Here is a 23,745-nt window from a genome sequence, read left to right as displayed (position 1 = left end):
AATAACGAGAAGTTACATTATTATTTATATTGCGACGCGGGCTCGTAACGAGAAATCGATTTAAAATTGATTATATTCTCGTCGAGCGATCGCAATTTCCAATCGTATTATGGAGAACAAAAAAAAATGTGCTGCGTATGCGTTGCGTACGCGTTAAAGTACGCACTAGCTTTGAATACGTACATTTCGAGTCGGAGAGCTCGCGCGCGCGCGAATACCTCGCATTGTTATTATATTCATAATTTCGATCCCAGAGCGTAAGAAGCTCAAAACTCTCCTTTCGGCCCGCCAACGTAAATATCGCGTTCGAGCGAAAAGTATTTTCTTTCGGAGAATCCCTTCTTATGTATTTATATTATATGCACATGCACGAGTGTGAGTGTATTGCACCGAGAAGGCGAGCATTGTAAAAAAAAGGTAAAATAATAAGAGCGCGTAAATTTTGCAGCGCTCGCGGATAATTTGCATGTTGTCTTGTATTTATAGCGCGAGGAACAAAAGCTCAAGAGCTCGCGCGCGAGTCTCATTATTATATATTACGCAAGGCCCGGGCATATATGTACGTATGCATTGCGTTGTTGATCCTGCTGCACTTTGCGTTTATTTTTATTGTTATATTCCTCTGTTTTCTCGCTTGGCCTTTCTTTCTGTTAAGAGAGGACGAAATATCAACGACGAGGAGGCTAATGTTATACGCGTGTGCAACGAATTGTTATTGTCATGAATGTGCAGTCGAACACTGCATTGCATTTACAGCGCGATATGTATATTCATAATATTATACACTGCAGGTCGGTAACGGAAAAAGAGGAAAAAAAAAATCCAGCGCCGATTGTTTAGGCACACTGTATAATAATGGGCATTTCTCGTCTGTATACATTTAGTTATTCGACCGACGAGTCGCTAAACTTTCAAAAACGTACTACATGTAGACTCGATGGTGTTGCGGTGCATGGTAGCAGAATTTATATCGCGTAAATAATGTAACAGCTCGAGCGAGAATGACCAAAATTGCGGTAAAAAAAGGAAGGCATAATAGTAATTCCACATAGCTGGAGTACTGCAGCGTCGTCGAGCTGGCGCCTCGCGCACGCGGACTCGAGTTACACGCGGAAATGAACTTATATGTGTATAAAATAAACGCGGATGTATATAGCTTGCATTAAGCGAGTGCAGCGTCACGGCGTTGCACCTCGCGCGCACACACATACAGACAGCTTGTATCCATATAATGCAGTTGCGCATTATATTATTATATTATAGTGTTATACAGCCATGTATACGCGTGTCGGTTGGTAAATAGCCGCGGAAAAGCCATTTTTCCGCGAGTATAATATCGCTGCCATGTGCGTGTGTGTGTGTGTGTGTACCGCCACCACGTGCAGCTACCATGTTCTACATAATGCTCGGACTGCATCGTCGCGTCGTTCTATGCATATGCGCTTTTACGGCGATCTTATGTGCTGCTCAGCCACTACTCGCACACATGTACACGTGTATACGTTCGCGAGTTCATTTGCTTCTCCGCATAACGCAGTGCAAACACAGATCGCAGCGCGCTTATCTATATCCCCGTAATAAAACGCGCGAAACTCCTTTGGAAAGTCGGTGCGTTGGCTTCTTTTCGCGCTGAGGACGATCGCTGCAGACGAGAGCCCGATGCACCGCGCAATGTACGCGCTGCACGCAGCTCGTATAAGCCATGCTCCCCACACTGCGACGCGCAGCGGCGAACGCGTATATGAGCCGTTCCGCGACTCAACTGCCAAATTTTTGGCCGAGGACACGTCCAATTTTTGTTTTATTCTTTGGAGGCTTGCAATGAACATTGGTTATTGTTCTTTGAGGTTTTGGGAAGCTCTCCCTTCGACTTTTTGACGCGAAAAACCGGATACCATTTGCATAAATGACATTCTAATGGTACCAAACTTTTTCTGTCCCCATTTTCATTGCATTTTCCAAAACTCCAAAATGTTGATTATTCACTGAGATACAGCTGTTTCCATGAGCTTTTTTCGTATACCCTACGTGTTACACTTTTTCGTCTTTTGCCTTTTCTTGACTTTTACGTTTTTGCAAAATGCATTTCACTCGCCGTAACATTCAGAGTAAACCGTTGAAGCTACAGCACCAGGGTCGCTTCAGATCACCAATGGTCGAATTATGTTGGTTTCATTTTTTGTACAACGACAATTACGTAAGCTGTATAGCTTCGAAGAGAGTCGTGCTGCTTAGTTCGATTGAGTCCAACAGGGGTTAAAAGAAGGAAATGACAAAATATAAACAAATATTTTGTCTTTTCTGCCTTTATTGTAAACAGTATAAACGTAAACAATCTCGATATGGTTCCTCGTAGACTGATTATGTTATAAAGTAAAAACAAACTAGTACGAGTATTGTCTTCATCAGTGAAACAAGACTTAACGACAAAAAATCAATTTTACTCTTTCAATTTCTGTATTGCGAAAAAGAAGTATTCATTGTTATATTTTGGTAGAAAAATGAATAAAAGTGAGAAAAAATCTAAGCAAGTTTCAAAATATAACTTGGGTGTGCGCAATATTAATGATTCAACGGACGAAAACCTCGTTTACGACGTTTGTAAGTCAAAATTAACAGAAAAATCAAGCATAATAAAACAAGAAAACCTAAATCAAAATGAAGAAAAAGATTACTCATGCGACAAGTGCGAGAATACATTTGAAAAAAAATCAAAATTAATTAGACACCAAAAGTTAGTTCATGAAGATCGTAAAGATTTTGCATGCGATAATTGCAAAAAGGTATTAGGTACAAAAACGACTTTGTTCAGACACCAAAAGTTAGTTCATGAAGGTCGCAAAGATTACGCATGCGATAATTGCAAAAAGGTATTTGGTACAAAATGGACTTTGTTAAGACACCAAAAGACAGTCCATGAAGGTCGTAAAGATTATGCATGTGACCAATGTGAGAAGAAATTTGGGGAACTAGGCAATTTAATCCAACATACAAAAAAAGTCCACGAAGGTCGCAAAGATTTTGCATGCGACAAGTGCGAGAAGAAGTTTGGGCGTCGACACTATTTGAGAAAACACCAAAAATCAGTTCATCAAAGTCACAAAGACTACGCATGCGACCATTGCAAAAAGGTATTTGGAAAGAAATCGAATTTAATTTCCCATCTAAAGACATTTCACGAAAGTTGCAAAGACTTTGCATGCGACAATGGCAAGCAGAAATTTGAGCAAAAAGTGCATTTGCTTTGGCACCAACAAGAATCTCACGAAAGTCGAAAAAACTATGCATGCAACAATTGCGAGAGGATATTTGGGCTTGAAAGTAATTTGAGAACACACCAAAAATCAGTACACGAGGGTCGCGAAGAATACGTACTCGAAAAATGCGAGGAGAAATTTGTACCAAAGTCGAGTGTACTCTCCGATCTAGAGCTAGTTCTCGAATATTGTAAAGATTACACACGCAAAAAGTGTGAAAAAAAATCTGAAAATTCATGGAATCCGAGGAAACCCGAAGAAACAGTCCATACAATTCCAATTTATAACCTATTGGACAAAAGCGATGATTTGTACAGACAAGTGCCCAATTTTCTCACTCTCCCACAAAATATTTTCGCAGATGAGAAACTATGAAGATTACTATTTAATACTAGAAGTTAATTTTAGAATACTTTTATCTTGAAGTATTTTATTTGTTGCATCATCAAACTATCGAACGTGAGTAGGGAAATACATTATTTTAAATACTTGACCAATTTTAAAGAAAGGCTTATAATTATCAAAATTTTCTAAATCATTTTTTTATAATATATTTTATATATTCGCCAATTTTAAATATACATTAATACTGTATAATTGTTAAAACATTTTTTCCCCAAAAGTTTATTATTTTTTAAAAAGAAAAAATATAGATTCTATTTTCTTAAATTTTATTTGAACCTTCAAAAAAAAAAAAAAAAACAACATAATTTAAAAGCAAGAAACATGATTTTCAAGTGGCTCGCATTACCTACGCCCTAAAGTATTTCGTTTGTTAGGTATTTAAATATTTTCTCTAATTTTAAATGACTAAAATTTATGATCAGCAGTATCTAGACACTCATTTCGAAGGCCGGATTGAAGGTTTTAACTCTTACGTTTTTTAATTAATATTAATAATTGAAGAAAATTTTTGCTGCTTTTTATGTGTAAAATAAGATTGTAAGCAAAACTTGTGACAGCGCTCGCTTTCGGCTCGTGCTTCAACCCCTCATTTTTCAGAAAAAAAATGTTCACACCCGTTGCAATAAGTACAATAATTTCGTCGGGCAGTACCGTTTGGATATGATTAATGCGAATGATATATGATTTTTCACGTAAAAAAGTCGAGAAGAGAATGAAGACAGACGAACACTACAACGTCAAAAGATATAGAAACAGGCATTAAAAAATACTTGTTAAAATTTTGATTTTTCACGAATTTCTCTATAAGCGTCCAATGAAAAAATTAAATTAGATTCATTTTTAGTCAGAAATTTGTCAGGTAAAGTATGGAATCGCTCATATGCATAATACACGATGTACAGTATAATATAAATGTTACACACTCTGCAGCAGAGTCGGTCGCGATTACGATACTTTCATCTCACGTCGTCGTCGTCGTCGTCGTTGTCGTTGTGCAGCATACGTATACGGTATGTTATTATAAGAGCGGAGCGTGGAAAATGTGAATACATTTTTGAATGCACGACATTGTAACGAAGCCGCTGCTACACACGTCGCCGGTGTACATATACGTACGTAACGCAAGAGATTTCCGAGCCAAAGATTATTTCCTTTTACGTTTGGCAATGAGCGTTTCCGCGCCCGCGCAAATGTCGCTCGGCCCCAGCTCTGTATTTTGCTCGTACGCCTCATGTCGAAATTTCGATATAATTTATGTGACGTTCCGGGGATGCGATTAAATCGTGTGGGCGAGGAGTATTTTTGCCCGTATATAATAACCGGCGTGTGACCAGACACGGTCCGCTCTTGTATTTATCGTTATCGCATTTATATTTTTTTAATTCGACAACATATCGGAAGTATGATATCCGCGTAAAGAGACAAAACGAGCTATTCCATTGGCATTCCTCGACGCGCGCTCGTTATATTCGTACACAAACACATCGATCCTCGTGCTGTTTATTCAGCAAGTGACTTATATACACGCGGTAGTCGCGCTCTCTCGAGACGGGCACATCGAGTCGCGAGCGCAAAAAACTTTCCATTAAAAAATTTTCGTGAATCCTCGGGCTCGATGCGCCGTGTATACACCTTTTCTCTTGGCTCTCTTTTGTCTTGGCGCGCGCGCACACACAGCTACCACCGAATTGCGCAAGGAAAGTGTATATTTTGTATGTATCTATATGCGGCGATGAATCGCCAATTCGCCGAGTCGCACTTTCTTTCCGCGCGCACCAACGAGCGAACGAACGAACGAACGACTAAGGCAGATCGATCGATATATACATCCATGTACGCAGACGCACTCACACACACTTACACACACACACACACACAAGTATCGATCCCGACGGCCGATTGAGTCGTCTATAATAAGCACGTATAACATTTTCGGACGAATCAGTTCCGATCGTGCGAAACTCCCCGACGATCTCGACGCGCTGAGCTGCATATAAAAAAAAAAATCGGCACAGCTGCACACTCTGTAGCTGCCGATCGTATATCGAGATCGGCTCTCCTCGTGGCGTCGATATCTCACTTTCGGCGTTTTCTACTCGCTCCGTCGTGTATAATATCTCAATATCTCATTCGCATACTCGTGTAAACACCCACGTTCGCGGATGCGTAATCAACAGCGATATTCGATAAAAAATACATTTACACTCACTCCGGTAGAAATGCTCCATATTAATAATGAACCGATGACCAAAAAGCATTAATTATAATTTTTTTTAAATTCACACAAATAAAAGACCTATAGTGATAATTGCTATGCTCACTGGGAAAGGTGCCTCCGAGCCGCACTATCGTGTTTTTCTATTCGAAAATATAGTCATTTTTACTGTACTCTATTAGCAAAATTGTTATAACTATAGAAAAAATTACTATATTTTCGAATAGAAAAACGCGATAGTGTGGCTCAAAAGCATCTTTTCCAGTGACACATAGCAATTTTCCCAATACGCCTTCTCTCCATCATTTGGACCATTTTGGATTGTTGGTTATAATTATTGAGTGCATTTTAGATTACTTAAAAGTAACGAGTTAATTGTTTGAAAAAAAAGAAAAAGAAAAATTATTATTTTTCAACCACTTTGAGTACACCATGTATTATATTCCTTATACTTCAAGCCTACACCACTAGATGGCAAGTACCTTTATCTATAAATCTGCAAGTGGCAAAGTCCAAATAATTGTATAAGTATAGTAAAAGCGTTCAAATTTTAGCCAATCTATTTTTGAAGTGTTTGTGATCATAAACTAATGAACATGAAATGTTGAGAATTTCTGACAGGTCGGCTTATATTCACTTTTTTCCGCTATCTCGTACTCGAGCCTACGCCGATTCTTCTCTCGCTGTCGGACAAGGAGAAAGAGAAAGATAAACACTACACATTGCATAGACCGCGTGCTGCGCGTACGTACGCATCGGAGAAAAATGTCTTATGCAAATTACGCAGTAGATAGTGGCCAGACTCGGCTCCGTCGCGGTGCCGTCGACGCTGGTATTACGCGTACGCCGCGGCACTCGAGTTTCTGCGCGTGTTTACGTACTTCTATAGGCCGCATATACGCGCATGTAACCGCATAAACGCGCGATTCATTCGATTTAATAAAGCTGCGATTGCGCGCGAAGGTTTGTATACACAACATCCAGGCGCGTATAGCACAACAACAAACACAGACACCGCATTCGCAATTGCCCTTATATAATCGAGATTATTATACCGACCATACAGAGGCGCAAAAAGGAGCTAAGCTCCCGAGACAGAGAGCGAGAAATAGTTGGAAATGCCTACGCGTAAATGGTCAATCGGGCGCGCGCGTTTAAAAAGCTCTTACATGTATGTCGAGCATAAAAGACTGGGCGCACGTTCGACCGCCGACGTTATTATATACATTATATACGATATATATCGCGTCGCTATTATCACTTTGAAAACGACGACGAGCTCGAGATCGCGGGCAGTTTTGGCGCGCTGGGCTTTTGCGCCACACACGACGCATTATATCCGCGTTATATGTACCTTCATACATATTATAAGAATATGTATTCAAGCAACGTAATGAGCGCATGTATACATTTTGAGAGGATATACACACGTACAGCAGCAGACGCTCTCATATATAGAGCGCCTCGCGAGTGTGTGTAATGGGCCTCTATATACGAACAATACTCGACTCGCGTCGAGCGGCGTTGAATCTCTACGCTCGGCACTGCGCGCGTGGGCTCGTTTCCCTGCGAATTGCGTATATAGCACTTGCTATGGTACACGTTGCCGCCCGCGCGCGCGTATATGAATTCGTGTACTCGTCGGAATGACAGATTGAGGGAAAAAAATGCCGAGACGAGCTATAACAGCTCACGTAATCGCGTACTTGTAAGCTTCGCTGCTCTATATTTATTTATTATCATTGTAAGCCGTACGCGTATTGTGACTCGAAGCGAAAGTACAGGTGAAAATTTGGTAATGACTTCGATAAATGAATCGCAAATTTAAATTACGCGTATTATAGGTATTTATTGAATATATAGGTATCAAACGACCGCTTGTAATACCACTTGATGTACTACATTGTAGTTATGTTGTTTTTATTTGAATTATGTGTGACATTGAATGGGAGAACGTGAGACATTATGGAAGGTGAATGACTTTTTTATTAGGACCTTTCGACACATGCTCGAGTCCCCGCATAAATGTCGCGCGCCATTGACGTTGCTTCGATACTTTCGAGTATAACGACCTCGATGGTGCTTAAATACACCGAGGCACCGGTATTATAAGGTTGCTCGTGACACAAGAGCTGCTCTGTCAAAGTTCACGCTACAATCGGATAAGCGAGAAAATTAATAATACAAATAAAGCAACTACTCGGCTTCCTACAACTCTCTTCTTCGGCTCATGTATAATCACCGACAAATTAGACGGATGATTTAAATAAAGTGTACTTTGAATTAAGTGCGCGGATCAGTACGTATAATAGACTACGTGCGGTATACGTAATGAGGGTCGCCGATTTTCCGCAGGGATAACGAGTCGAAAAAATTACAGGCAAATTGTTTTTGCGTATCAACATCGCATTGCGATGGGCTATTCTCTTTAAGCGATTGCGTAATGTACTACCGAGCTGACGGCCACATTCGAAATCGGCAGCATATATAATTTATATATAAAGAAAGACGGAGTCCATAGCGATCGCGGTACACCTAATTGCAGCACGTACGATTTCAATTAGCGCACTGCAAAAAGCTGGCGCACGTCGCTCAAGCTCAAGCTCGAGCAAGCCAATATTAATCATCCACGCAGACGCGCTTCGTAAGCGAGAAGCAGTTTATAATTTTCCAGGGTTATCGATCGCAGCTCAGCTCGTTGGTGTTACGATATTATTGTGTACAGATTTGGACCACGAGCTACCGCGCAATTATGCTTTTCGTAATCGATATTGCTGAAAATTTGATTAATGATGTGCTTCGATACATCACGATTACAATCACGAATTTGAAAAGTAGTCTTTTTAACGATTATATGTACTCTTTGTCCGATCTTGACTCGGATTCCAGTTTTTCCAGCACGCAAAGTACTAAACGCGCGATTGCGTGCGGATAAATGTCACGCGTGTCTCTGGACTCGGTGTATGTGTGTATATGTTATTAGATGCGCAATTACGCAAGCTATATGTATGATACTCGGTAGGGGCCACCGTAACGTCGTCATTGTCGCAATTGTTCCGCTCGTGCGCGATATATGTATGGACTCTACGAGGTGTATATACGCGACGACGATCGTATACAAAAAGTGAAATTTTCCAAATAACTCAGATCGTCTTTCCGATCGGCGCGTATGATAATTCATCGTGTTATGTACGGGTGAAAATGAAGTTACGAATAGAAAAAAATAAGAAGCAAAAGAAAAGGAAAATATAATAAGTCGAAATTTGAGCTTGTGTCGAGCGACGATAATCGCGCGTCGAGTGCATTACAAAGCTCTTATACAGTGTGCCCATACTATACAGACTAGGAGAAACCTTATCGAATCTCATCGATGATTAAGGCGCGAGCTCGGCTCTAGGCACTATATGCACAATATCTACATACATACATGATACATACACGAGATGCGTGTAAATGCAAGTCTTTGGCGCGCTCGTACTTGCAGCGCGGGAAATTTTGCCGCCACTGCCGGTGCAGCAGCAGCAGCATATAATGCGTCGTCGTGCGGCATGAATGGGTAATAGAACAACGGCGTCGGCGACGGCGACGAACGGGCCTCTCGGTCGTGGAGCGACGATGCGAATTATTCATTCTCGCGCTGCGGCGCGATGTATGTATAGTTAGTCGCGAACCTGCCGCATCGGAGAGCCATTATCTATTATCCTATACACCCGTGTACATACATGCGTGTATATATGTGTGTTGTAAATTATATTCGTGCAGTGTGTGTAGCTGCACGAGCACATACTCCTCCGGGGCAGCTTAAAGCTTGTCCCCTCCTTACCCTCTTTTATCCACACACACACACACAAGCACGTTAGGTACAAACGCGTAGTTAAGAACTTATCATTATCACAACGGAGAGTCGTCTGTGTGTATGTGTGTCTACGTAAAATATACATACACACAAATCTCACGGGTGAAAGTTACAACATACCACGAGCGCAAAATAACAAGTAGGCCGCTATACGTGTTGGAGAAGAGTCGCTCCTCGTCGTAGTCGCTGCGGCGACTGCTGAATACCGTGATTGGACCTTCGCCAAAGTGCACTCGCACACACACACATGTGGCAGAACATACACTGCAGCTCGATCGCTAACACACGCACGATATTCGATACACATACGTGCTGTATAGCCGAAAAATATCCACGGCTTTCGAAACGAGAGCGACGTGAGAGGGTCGTATATTATAAATATATATACGCGCGGCCGAGAGAGTACTTTGGCTCTCATCCTTGTCGTCGTCGTCATCGGCGGGGCCCGTGCCGCGCAAACCTGCAATTTCATAGTGTATTTATACGACGACGACGACGACGATGTATTGTAAACGCGAAAGATCCCACGATTAAATATGAATAGCGAGCTAGATATATTATATGCGGGGAGCGAAAGGGTCTCTCGGATACGTATCTATAGCATGTGCGCGAGCGATAAACATCCCGCCCGCTCTCGATTATTATGACATTGTGAAAATATATAAATACACAATTTCACTTTCGGTTCGGAGCTGCAGAGACGAGCCTCTATGTTATATGCTTACCTATTGTACCTACATAGTCGGGGGCTCCGTTAAATAGCTGCGACTTCGACGATCGCCGATACTTTATGTTTATACAAGCGCCAATAAGCGACGCGACGGCTGATGCACATTCTTCTCTGTCCCAGCAGTTCTCTATCCCCTCCTGCTCCGAAAAAAGCCCGTTAATAAACTTTCCTGACAATCCAATGGATTAATCCATTACACTTGCGGACGTTCGGCACCGGCGCTATTTGCTGTATATGCGCTGCTGCTGCTGCTGCTGCGGTATAATCGAAGAGGATAAAAATGAATAATGAATTTCGGTCGAGTCGCTTGCTTGCTTCCTCCGCTCGTGTATGTGTGCACTGCACAGCTACATAGCTGCACGTGTATTATATTAACGTACACATCGTGAAAGCGACTCTGCATCGGCACGTTTAAAAATCCCAGAGCCGAAAGAGACGTCAATAATTGCGATCCGTGTGCTGCACCGTGTTCGCCGCTATATACACATCCGAGGCATCGAGATCTCTCTTTCTCTCTGTCTCTCTCATGGAGTCTCGGGGGGCGCCGATCGCGCGAGATTTAAAGCACACGAGCGCGACGACCGACCGGAGTTCGATGACTTTTCTTATAAGCCCACGCGTTGCTCTCGATCCCTCGAAAGTTTCTTCCTCTTCTTATGCCAATTTAAACTGCAGCATATATCATTGCGATGCCAGGGAGATTTTGGCAAGGTCGCCACGCGCCGGGCCTATACCACACGTTTACGATCGTTTTTGCGACGATATATTCGACTTCCTGCTCTCGTGGGGACGGCCGCGGCTTATGATTCATTATTATCCACGCACGAATTTTCAAATTGCGCGACTACGTCGTGTTTCATCTTTGCGCGTCGAGCTCCATTATCGCAAATGTATAAGAGCCGCAACAGTATTATAAACGTAAAGGACGTAATACTTTTCGTCCTATATGTGTAGTACGTTACATCGCGTAATATACTTTTTATTTTATAGCGTGTATTAAGAATTCATTAAAATGATTAACGCGTGCGGCGCGCATCGCATCTCGCGTATACCTACTACAAGTGAAAGTGACGAAAGTTTGATTTACAATATATGACGAATTAATAACTCGCGCACGCGGCTGTAATACATAACGATGAGTATATATACCGAAAGGAGGATGAAAAAAAAAATCAGCCGAGGGTATTATTAGGTGCACTTGTGAGCGCGTCGCGTGCCACTGTCTTTTTTTTTATTGTCTGGGTCGCCACTCGCCGTCGTCGTCGTCATACACGTGCTCGAGGACTTTTTGCGCAAGTCAACGCGCAATTACCCGCTTTTTTCGCGGGTAAGGAAAATCTTTTCGCGAATGGACTTTTATTGGCAATATTTTGTGTCCGCAGCCAATAATAGCGCAAAAAAGTACCAGAACAGGTACACGTGCATGTATAACAGGAGACTCGCGGCTACACATTGCGCCACGCGACCAACGGTGATTGCCTCTTTCTCTCTCTTGTCATATTATTCATGCGTGCTGCAGTGTGTATATAAATTACCTAACGTCTTATGTGCGCTCGTAGTCGTCGTCTCTCGCGCGTCTTTATGTGTATTATGTGCATGCGCGGCTCGCCAAACAACGAGAAAATCCCTCTTTTCTGTGTGCGGCAACATCGATTCGCACACTAGAAGCGCGCGTACTCGCCTTTGTGTGCATATAATCGCGCAATGCTGCACATCGTTACTTTACTGGAAAATATGATCGAGCAGATGCCGGAAGTCGAGCCCGCGCGCCGATAATCCTATATAGCCATCATAAAGCTCCGTAGCAGATATGTAGGCTCCCAACGTAGCTCGCAATATTATACATAATATACATTTTATGAAATGGCGCGCTTCTCGCGTCAAGAGTTATTTCATCGTTTATCAAACTTCTTTTTACCTACCTTACGCGCATAAATACACCTGCAGCAAAGTTACGCACTCGAGAAAAAAGTATTTCGAGATCCCTCGAGTGTATAATAAATATAAATTATTGTGGCGCGCAGCTGACCGATGCTATTTAAGTGCGCATTTAAGAAAAGAAGGCGGTGAAGAGTTAGCTGCCGCGTGCCATAAAAATGTTTCCAATTCCGCTACCGAAAGTAGCAGCGTTAATGAGTGCGAACGGCTTGTAACGCGCCCGCGCGCGTATGTGTACAAACCAAAAAGTAATTATTAAAGAATCATCGTCGATTCTTCATTCTCGCGCGGCATCGATCAAATCCTGCGAGTTGTACTTTTTCGCTGTGGGATACAGCTATCGTCATCATAGGCGCCGGCCTGTATTTATAAGAATTTCTCCCGCGTGCTTACACATACAATATTGGCATCGCGCGTTTATGTGTATTCGCACAGGTGATATTAGCGAAAAAACCTCAATGGAATTGTGTGGAATTTTCTCTATTCCGATGCATCTGACCATTTGCAGCTTGATAACGACGACGATTGCGACGACTGTACGGCGACGAGGATCCCGAGAAGAAGAAAGTTACGTTTCGCACGGTCAAGACAGACTCGCGTACATGTGGCATCGTCGTACGTGTGCTATCTATACAGCTGCATTGTTTTTTCAGTTCATCAGAAGTGCGCGTCCATCCTCCAATAGTCGATCGAACTAGAGAGCTTGGCGGCTCTTTCGCTCATTGCTATTCAATGCGCGTCTCCTTTTTCTCTCTTTTTCAATTGCAACGCGCTGCCGCTGCTGGCCTATACACATGTATAGCATTCATATATACGTAGTTTTTATTTTCCCGCATAAAGAAAAGCCCGATACATACTATAAATATAAATATAGGAAAAATGCACCGCGAAAGACGTGGAATTATTACAGCGATCATCCGGTGCAGTTTGCGAATTTTGATTTACCGCTGCGCTGAGCACCTTGATCGATCGCGAACATATTATATTATTATACGCGATGTTATATAGCACGTGCTTTTAATGGAAAAAAGGCGCCCGCGGCGGCCTCCTCGGCATCGACGGCGATCGGTAATTCGAGTGATTCCGTAGTTTCTCGAGTCGAGACGTAGCTCGAGCTCGCGGAGTGCAATTTCACCTGAGCTGGCCGCCTGAGTTCTCCAGCGCACCGAGAGCTACCGTGTAATTATTATCCATCCAATTTTTTTTCTTTTTATCTTAATCCTTGGCGCTCAACGTCTATGATCCACTTTTTCGCTCTGACGCGTGCACCTAGCTTTAACTCACGTTCGATAATCTCGACGCGCTCGCACACACACACACACACACACACGAACTCGAGACTGAATGAGCGACGCTTGGTATACTTGAACTTGAACTGCATTCGTCGCAATCGCTCTCGCAACTCGACTTCGAACCTTCGGTACACAGTCTATTATAAATCGGACTCGCAAAGTCCTACATATAGACGTATGGGAAATAGTACCTTGGAGTCGAGCGAGGTCGTATATAATACAAAATCGAAATTGGTACAGCTCGCGATTATAGCCGCGAGAGAGAAAGATATAAACCGTTGGAGCGAGGCAGTGCTGCTGCACTCTCGTATTATATACGAAGCTGCATGCGCGTCACAGCCTCAACCGAGAGACAAGTTCAAAGTTTCACTTTCTATCGTGCGGTGCACGCGCGTCAACTGTATATGTATGTATGTATGTATGTATGAATGTATGTGTACGCGCTATTTGCGCTCTGGACTCGAACTCTTGCTCTCTCTCTAGCGAGGAGGACTCGCGTATACAAGTATCCTAGTATGTACGCGCTATAAAAGATGAGCCGCCGCCGCCGCCGCGCTCTCGATGATCCGCAAAAATTCAACTGCAACTTTCATAAATTACACGTAAGCAAAGTGCAGATATGTATCTTCGATCGCTCGTGTGCGTATGCGTGTGTGTGTGAGAATAAGCCGGCGTGCGAGGCGCGGGACTGTCACCTTGTATCGCGGGCGGCGCGAGCCGTATACAAAAATTGTAATCCGCACATTTTATATATAGCCCGTATTCACGCGCGTATACACCTGGTGAGTACTTACACACACACGTACTTGGCTTTTGCACACGCACACACGTTCACATGTATACTTTATATATATAGAGGAGAGAAAGGCGACGATGATCGCTAAAGAGCAGGAGGAGGTGGAGGAAAAGAACCCGAAACATCTTCCTCTCTCTCGCGCGCGCTGTGTGTGTGTGTGTTATAAGCTCCCTGTGGCCGCGCGGGAATCTCCCTTCTACCTCCGGTGCCTCCGCTTCTGCTGCTGCTGTATACTACCACTTCATAGCCGTTCCCGCGCTGATATTAGAGTGAGGGACTTTTGGTGGATCTCTGAAATATAATTCTGCTCGCGAAGGAAGCGCACATCTACGCGCAGAACAGTCACGGCTCCCGATCGAGCACCAGGTGTAAGCACGCGGTGTGTGTCTGTGCATAGTGCGTAGGCAATTTTCATATGTGCACCGGGTCTTGAGAGTTTTTTTTTTTTTTTTTTTATTCGTTCGCGTACTTTTTCGCGATAAGAAGGAAGAGCTGTGCGAGCGGGTGCAGTTCTCTCTGCATGACGACGACGACCTATACTGCCCCGACAGTGTAATTGCGGATACAAGAGATCGCATCGCCCAAGGAGGGTATATCGCGAGTGCGCGAGTGCCTTTTTTCTTCCGTTTACCGTACGACATGACGGTTTGACTTCGTTCGATCGATCATCGACGACGGAGGTGCAGATTTTCCTTTTTTTTCCCGCTCGCTGCGAAGTATCCCGAAAGACCGCAGCGCAGGACCTTTCGTTCGGTGCGTTCGAGAAATTCAGTGACCGAGGAAGAACCAAAGTGTCAGAGCCATGCAGTATCTCAAATTGGTAAACACATATTTCTTAAAGGACGACTAATCGCCTTCACGAAAACTCGCTTATTAGAATAGAAAAAAAGAAATCGGCTAATGTTCTCGCGTTAGTGCGAAGAGCCTTTATTGCTTTTCAAAAGCACCGCGTGAATCGTGAATTACCCTGATTAGAATATGCTGCACGAACTTGATTCGAGATGCGCGTGAAATTCAGGAGCATAGGCAAGTTTTTTTTCATTTAATTTTACTTGAAGGTGAATCGTTTTGGAGAATATTTTACGAAAAATCATAAAAAAACAATCGAATTACTTATTTTACAAAAATTATTCGATAATAGTCCTTCTTTTTTTTTTTAATTTTTTAAATACTTGTTTCATTTTAGTGCGCTCGTTACTTTTTCGAATAATGTATGTGAATTATAAATTCATTGAAACACTCGACGCACTTAATGGTTATCAATCCGATTAACCTTGCGAAACGCGTTAAAGATTCCTGTATAAATGGGCCATTTAATATAATTGTTTCTGTAGAAAAATATTTAAAAATAAAATTCGAAATACATTTTGTTATCTTAAAAATTTTGACATGAGCATTAAAAAAAATTGCAAAATCATGCACCCTGTAACCGTTTAAATGTAATGAACTCATTACCGATTCGGATCCGAGTAAATCGAGGAGACTCGCCCACGAGCAAACGTTGTGCCTATTTGGAAAATCGTTTTGCACGCTTGCAAACTCTCAATTCGATCGGATGGTCTTGTGCCAAATCTAACGGGTTGAGCCTCGCTTTAGACAAATATTGAATTGGCAAACGGTTTTTCGCTGACCATTTCTGAAATAGAATTTTCATGCGCATCCCGTGCCGTTATGCGCCAAGCATACTTGTTTCTTCGCTTTTCCTATAACAATTTTGTTCCATTAAAGCTTAAAAAAATAGTCTGATGCTAATATGGCCTAATGTTACCAATACTTCTTCCGCTTGACTCAGCTTTCGCATAGACTCTCAGGCTTTAACAGGTAGCTGAATAATTTAAATGATATTTCCATACGACATAGCCAATAAAACGATATATGCTGGATGTAAAATTTGCATAATGTTTCATCGAGACATGCTCATAATCGTATTTAGCTAAACGAGCTGACATGAGATTAAAAGCTCAAGTTTTCGTTCGGGATCTATCCGAATTGATCGAAAAGTTTTATCTCTCGGATAAATTGACCAATCGATAAACTTATTTCGTAATTTTTCAACACGAAAAAAAAAAAATAAAAAAAAACAGACGAAAGAATGTATCTTCAACTCATTGATCAAATTGTTGCCTGAAACTATACGGTGACTTACGCTCATTATAGCTCATGAATATATTAGGTATTCATTTGACTGTTTAAGAAGATCGAAACAAATCAGCGTTAATAAATAAAATTGATTGCAGTAGCCAAGAAATATTTGTATTTGTAATTGTGAAAGTATCGCGTGCGACCATCGACGGTCATCCAAATATTTAATCCGTTTTTTGTAAATAAAAAAAAAGAAGAAGAAAAATGAGCAAAAGAAAAAGAAAGATAAAAAAGCGATGCGATATTTTAGAAAGGTCCATGCGACTGTTAACGCGCGAGCCAGTGCAATTAGCGGGCACGAAAGAAAAAAAAAACGAGATAAAAAAAAAGACGCCGAGGCGCATCGTCGTCGTCTTTGAGCATTACCTAACTTCGACTGGCGATGCGCGCCACGGGCAGAATATCGCGAATGACGACCGGTTGCTGCTGCTGCTGCACATCCACACGTATACATACATTAAGCGCGCGTATATACCCGGAACATCTTCGAACCAATCAAAGAGAACGTCCGCGAGAACATCGCCTCGACTCTCACTCGAGATTTTCTCTCCGCAGCCGTAATATACTTTGTCGTGGTGTGTACGTACGTACGTGTGTGCGTCTGTCTGTCTGTATGCAATGCAGTATGTATGCGAAGAATCGCATTCATGCGAATGCACGTAAATGTATGCATACGTACTTGCGTACGCGGAGATCGGCATGGGAGCACCTGACGATGGCCCATGGGATAATAAAGAGCGTATAAACGAGCGAGGACGATGCGGCCGATGATGCTGCGCGGAATGCCAAAACCTCCGGCCTGCATGTGTTTGTATGTGTGTGTGTGTGTTTATAAGTGTGCACGTGCGGAGAATCGGGTCACTCGGTTACCGATCGCTCCTGCTGCTACTGCTGCCGCTGCTGCTGCCGCTGCTTTTGCTCTTTTCTCTCGCTTCGCGCTATATATCTATACGAGCTTGATAGCAAGCGCCTGGCGAACTCGTTATGTGTTTTTATATCTATATGTGTGTATCTATACGCATGGACGCCACACGGGTGCAGATAATATGGTAGTAGTAGTACTACTACTACTACGGGCAAATAATCCTGATCCACTCGCTCGCGAGCTCGTGCGGAAGCACCGACTCGGTAATGCTTTTTTTTTTGTGTCCGCTTCTTTTTGTTTTTCAAAAGGTGAACGAGCTCAACCTGAACAAGTGTGAGTGTATAACTTATAGACGATCTTGTTGCGGATGGAGCAAAACGATTTTCGTTACTGGCTTTCACGTTTCTCCGCGCGTCAATCAAAATTTATGGATTTTGTATCCTCTCTAAGCTTTTTACCTATTTGTAGAATTTAATGCTTATTTCAGCTGCAACTCAGCTCGCGTAGAATCATATATGGCAAATTTATACTCGTCGCTAAACCGAACTGTTTTTTTCTATTTTTTTTTCTTTTCTTTTCTCTCTCCGATGCATGTAGACGGTGTTGCTGGTGTGCGCCATTAGCGCCCTGGCCCTGGCCAAGACGACCGACGGCGATGCAGCAGCCCGCAAGAAGCGCCAGCACCACCTGGGCTTCCAGACGCGACGCTCCGGACGCCCGCCGCCCTACGCCGTGCAGATGGAGCCGATCGCCCACTACTCGCCGCGCGACCCCCTCTACAATCCGCTGGCCGAGTCGAAGAGCGACGTGCCCCAGTACTACGAGGACTCGCCCTACAACTACTACCCGACCGAGCCCGAGCCCATCATCGAGATCATCATCAAGGAGTCGAACGAGACTCTGCCACCCCAGCCACCGATCCATCTGCCTGCGCCAAGTAAACCCAAGAAGGAGCCCATCCAGGTGTTCTACGTCAAGTACGAGAAGAAGCAGGAGCACGGCGAGGAGCACCCGAGGGTAGTCTACGATACGCCGGTGCCGGCCCTCGTGCCCGTCGAGGAGCACGAGGAGCTGCACCCGGACGAGCCCGCGGCCCCAGCCCCGGTGGTCCCGGTGACGCCCGCCCCTCCGGTCTCCACGACCACCCTGAGAGCCATCATCAGGCCCGACAGCGAGACCTACCACGCCCCGACGGGTAGCGGTCTCAGGGTCACCTTCGGCAACGACCAGCTGCCACCGAATCAGCACAACAAGAGGAGCGACCAGGTCTCCTCGCCCCGTCGGCAACACGGTCCCTTCGCCCCCGTGCAGTCGGGAGCGTCGCAGCGACCGGCCTTCTCGCAGCCCCTGGGACCCATCGTTCAAGCGCCCCAGCCCAACTTCGCTCTTCAGCCTCAGCTGCACCAGCAGCAGCCGCTGCTTTCACAACGTCCCGTTTCCCCGCTCTCGCCGATCGCCCCGATCGCCAGACCCTCTCGTCCGGCTCCTTCGCCCATCCAGGGACTGCCTGAGCACCAGCAGCGTCAGCCGTTCGTGAACCGACCGCAGCCCGGCGGACTGTCCCATCAAAATGTACAGCTGCAGAACTACGTGCACCAGCAGCAACTGCCGCACCCGGCCCCGGTGGGCTTCAACTTCGATCCCCAGGCCGGACAGATAAAGCAGCGTCAGCAGCAGCAGGACAAGCAGCGCTACTTCGAGCAGCAGCAGCGCCTGGCCGAGCAGAAGCGTCAGCAGGAGCAGGCGCGCATTCAGGAGCAGCAGAGACGCAAGCAGGAGCAGGACCAGAAGCGTCAGCTACACTATCAACACGAGCAAGACCAGAACCGTCTTCAGCAGCAGCAGTTCCAGCACCAGCAGTATCAACAGCAGCACTTCAAGTACGTCCAGCAAGGCCAAAAACAGCAGCAGCAACAACCGCAGGTCGCTCAGCAGCAGCCCCAACAAGTAGGTGGAGAGATTCTTCGCTCGATTCCGAAACTGGAGCAGCACTACGCCATCAGGGAAAATCCCCTGCACCCGGGGCCCTTCCCACCAAACCCTCAGTATGCCGATATTCCTTCGGCTTCTTTCAACGCTGCTTCCCATCAATACTCCCAGCAATCCAATCTGGTGCATCAAGCTCAGCCACAGTTACCCGTTCAAAGTCAAAATGTAAAAGTAGGTCCAGCTAAACATCAGCTGTTGAAACAACAGCACATTCAGCAGCAACAATTGCAACAACAGCAACAGCAACAAAGTCAGCAACAGCAACAGCAGCTGCAGAACCATCAGAACCGACAGCATCAACAACAGCAGAGCCAACAACAGCAGCAACAGGTACAAAGTCATCAGCAGAGACAGCAGCAACAGCAACAACATCAGCAACAGCAACATCAGCAACAGCAACATCATCAACAGCAGCAGCACCAACAACAACAGCACCATCAACAGCAGCAACAGCAGCAGCAGCAACAACATCAGCAGCAGCAACACCATCAACAGCAACAGCAGCAATACCAACAAAACCAGCAACAGCAGCACCAATTGCAGTACACGAGGCAGCCATCGACGCCACAAGATAGTCAGCAATTTTTCTTGAAAAATTTACCATCGCCACAGCAGTTGAGGCCTCAACAAGAGATCCAGTACCAGCAGCAACAACAGTTGTCGCTGCAACAGGCCCAGCCCCAGCCACAGCCACAAGCCCAGAACAACGCCATCTCGTCGATCTGGGGTAGACAGCCCATTTTCCGAAACTCGAACGAGAAAATCTTCGCCACTCCAGTGACGAAGATCCAGTATCCCACGAGCCCATCGCCCACAACGACGCCCAGACCTTACACCACGGCAGCCGCCACCACGGCAGCACCTGCGGTCCTGACGACGACGAGCTCGCCGAAGCACGACGCCCGCATCAAGGCCAACATCGAGCGACTGCCCGACGAGGTACCCGACGACATTCGCGAGCAGCTGCTGTCCTCGGGCATCCTCGGCAACGCCGACATCCAGATCCTGGACTACGACAAGGTCGGGGGCGTGAACATCGGTGACCTGCCACCCGAGGCGCTGGCCCAGTTCTACGGAGCCGGAGGCGCGGCGGGTGCAGCGAGCGAGCCCAAGCCACGACTGGCCAAGCGTCCCAAGCTGGCCGAGGACGAGCTCCAGGAGACGGCGGCGTCGACCAGCGGCGTCGAGATGAAGGTCGTGCGCTTCGACCCGCGCACGATGCAGGGCCAGAAGCTGGCCGAGGGTGTGCTGAAGGAGAACGCCACCCAACTGAGCGCCGTTCAGCTCGGAAGCAGCAATAGCAACGACGCCCAGTACAACCGCTACCTGCCCCTGAAGGTGAGTGGGGCGAGCTTCCCTATACCGAGCGCGGCCGAGCTCGAGGGCAGGCGGATCTCGTCGGTGGTGGTGCTGGCCCCGGTCGACGGTCTGCAGCAGCCGACTCAACGCAACGGCAGGAAGGTCGCCGCCAGTCAGGAGGAGCAGCTGCAGTCGATGCGCTTCTTCGGCGGCGAGAGCCTGAAGCAGCTGGTGCGCAAGCCCACGGCCGACAATTACAAGCGCTGGCTCGAGCACGAGCGTCGCAGCCCCCTCGAGAAACAGGCCATCGTGCTGCTAGTCACCAAGTGAGTATATAGTTATTCCGTTCATCGATCGACATTTTTTTATTCCTACGCGATTTGTGTCGTAAGCTCTGTACTCGCGATCGCTTAAAATCAAGTAACTCGTGTCGCATTTTTTCGTTGAACATCGGGCTCCGTACTTATTCGTTCTCTTGAGAGATATAGTCTTGCGAAAAATCTTGTCTTCTCCGGTACATCTGCAGTATAGCGGTACATTGTGTACGCGCGTTGTCGGGGCTTTTTCGCAGTCGGCTGCTAAAATTAGAAGAGGAAAAAAAAGTGAACGATGGGAAATTAACGCGCTTCGCGAAGCGAATCTCTCTCGTCGATCGGTTCATCAGATAGGCCGTGCGCGCGACTGTGTGTATAGTCTGTACACACACACATTATGCAGCACGTTTTTATCCTGCCTAAATTAAGTTTAGCTCTGCACACACACACAAGAACAACGCATTACGCGCTCGATTTCGCGTGCACACAGAAATTTCGCTCTCGTTCGTCTCGGGGCTTTTATCTAAACGGAGCGCATAATACACGAGGCTCGCTCGACGTACTTGCATTTCGTAAGGCCTATTAAAAGCTGCGCAATCCCGATATATCCGCGGCGAGTGGCGCTCATTATCGAGCCGCTTCTATATGTGTTATATATATAATACGTGCGACGAATTAAGCGAATAAGCCGAGCGTAATTGTAATAATTGCCCCCGGAGCGCATAAAGAACGGAGTCAAGTCGCTGCTGCATTAGCTGCGTCTTTTGCGCGGGGACGTCGTCGTCGTCGCGCGGATGCCGCACACGTCCAGAGCGCCGCGCGGCACGTACATACATTTAAGTACCGCAGATATGCGCGCAGTCGACGCGCGAAGGTGAAAGTCACTCGAGAGCTCGGTGTATGTACGAGGCTCGCGGCGCGTTAACGCCACACTGCCAGAGCCACTCGCGCCAGCAAATAAGTTTTAATAATATAAAAATGGAAAATCGTGTGATTTCACTTGCAGCGCATGAAGCGGCGGCGGCCAAAAATAATACCTGCATTAGCGCGCGGCCAGTTTTTTTGCGCGATGAGCGAGGAGGAATTTCCTATGTTATATACGGGCGCGCTATAATTTGATATAACACTTGTATCGCTGCGCCTGCTGCAGTACGCGAATTCAGCCGTGTTATATAGGATGTTATAGCTCGCGCGCCATGGTGGTGGTCGCGTGCGGATATGTATTTGAGCGAGCTGTGCAGTGCCTCGCTGCTGACGCATACCTATCCTATGTACTGCGCCGTCGTGGCAATTGCAAACTTTCACGGTCATTTTTATAACGTCGAGCTAACCAGCGGTTCTCTGTAAAATATTTTAATAGCGAGCCTAGTGGTAGGTAGGTAGGTAGGTACAGGTAGTCCTCGTGCACCGCGCGAGGTCGTTCATACCGCGCGTACATTAGGATAGCGCCGCGCCGTAAACGCTTGACGTTCCTTCGCGGAATTATGTAAAACCTTCCTTTTTTTTTATCTCGCTCACGGGGTTAACAAGAAAATAAAATAAAAAATAAAGAGAAAGAACGACCGCGAGAAGGTGATCCGGGCGCACAAATATATGTTATACTTATGCATAAAATGATGAAATGAAAACCAGATGTATCGGATTCGTCTCGCAGTAATTACGAAATTTAATGTATTTGGTGGATACTCCGGTCGGTCGGCTTCTCTCCTCCGATCTTTTGTTTCTCTTCCCTCGATCTTTTTTTTTCCTTTTTTATTTTTTTTTTTTCACATTATATACTCGTTTTTCGAAGCGATCGCTCTTCGACCGTCCTTGGGATACTTTTCGGCGAATAAATTTAGGACGAAATTTCAAGATTATTGCGAAAGTTTGGACACAATTATTTATGCGCGCATTTTTCTCCTCATGTGTTTCAGGCCACGCGAGAGCCCTGCTGGCAGCCAAGCCGATCAAGCGATCTTCATGTACGACGTGACGTCCGAGAGCGTGAGCCAGCTCGAAGGCGATTTGACACCGTCCTTCTACGACGCCGCCGAGAGCAATGTTAACGACACCGCCAGCTCGCGATCGATTTAAAGAAATAAACAAAAAAAAAAGAAAGAAAGAAAGAGAGATAGAAAAGGAGAAAAAGAAGAAGACCCACTGATGAGAACGTGATATACGAGCCATCAATAACCACGGGAGCTTTACCTCCTTCTTTTTTTCCTTTTTTTAATAATTAATTTTTAAAAGAGAGTGATAATTACGATGACGATAATGATGATGATGCTGATGATTGCGAACGTTTGAGCTTTTATTCTCTTTCATTTTTGTTGATTTTTTTTTTGTCTTTTGTACCATTTATAATTTTAATTAACTCAAGTGTGCCAACGACCAATATTGTACATCAACTAGGACAGCGATCTATGGAGGCTAATCGATGTCGATGTCGAGATTAATCATTACACATTACGAGCAAGATCGTAATAGAAAATCCGAAAGCTTTAATTTCAAAATAATTGTTTTTTATTAGTATATGGTAGCGATGAACAAGACAGATCCTCGCGATTTGGCTATTCTGTGCCTCGTTGATATCGTGCAACGAGAATTTCAAAATTGCCGTTTCTTCATTTTAATATGAAAATGTTTCGTATCAAAAGTTGTACGC

At 45.1% G+C, this 23,745-nt stretch overlaps 1 protein-coding gene across 1 annotated transcript; it reads left to right on the top strand.

Annotated features, from left to right (window-relative positions):
• The first annotated feature begins 3,207 nt into the window (after positions 1-3,207).
• Positions 3,208-23,174, top strand: LOC106650272 (transcription initiation factor TFIID subunit 12b-like). Its single transcript, XM_014368200.1, has 4 exons — positions 3,208-3,321; positions 18,094-19,815; positions 19,981-21,110; positions 23,015-23,174. The coding sequence occupies exons 1-4, from the start codon at positions 3,208-3,210 to the stop codon at positions 23,172-23,174; spliced, it is 3,126 nt and encodes a 1,041-aa protein (XP_014223686.1).
• The last annotated feature ends 571 nt before the right edge of the window (positions 23,175-23,745 follow it).

Source organism: Trichogramma pretiosum, unplaced genomic scaffold, assembly GCF_000599845.2.
Source record: "Trichogramma pretiosum strain Unisexual culture from Peru unplaced genomic scaffold, Tpre_2.0 scaffold5, whole genome shotgun sequence".
NCBI lineage: Eukaryota > Metazoa > Arthropoda > Insecta > Hymenoptera > Trichogrammatidae > Trichogramma > Trichogramma pretiosum.
This window is presented reverse-complemented; position numbering and strand designations above follow the sequence as displayed.

Bases quoted from the DNA above. Each gene is read 5' to 3' on its own strand.
- LOC106650272 (XM_014368200.1), top strand. From the start codon at position 3,208: ATGGCAAGCAGAAATTTGAGCAAAAAGTGCATTTGCTTTGGCACCAAC. The intron at 3,322-18,093 runs GTAATTTGAGAA...CGATGCATGTAG, and splicing joins GAGGATATTTGGGCTTGAAA to ACGGTGTTGCTGGTGTGCGC. The intron at 21,111-23,014 runs GTGAGTATATAG...CATGTGTTTCAG, and splicing joins ATCGTGCTGCTAGTCACCAA to GCCACGCGAGAGCCCTGCTG.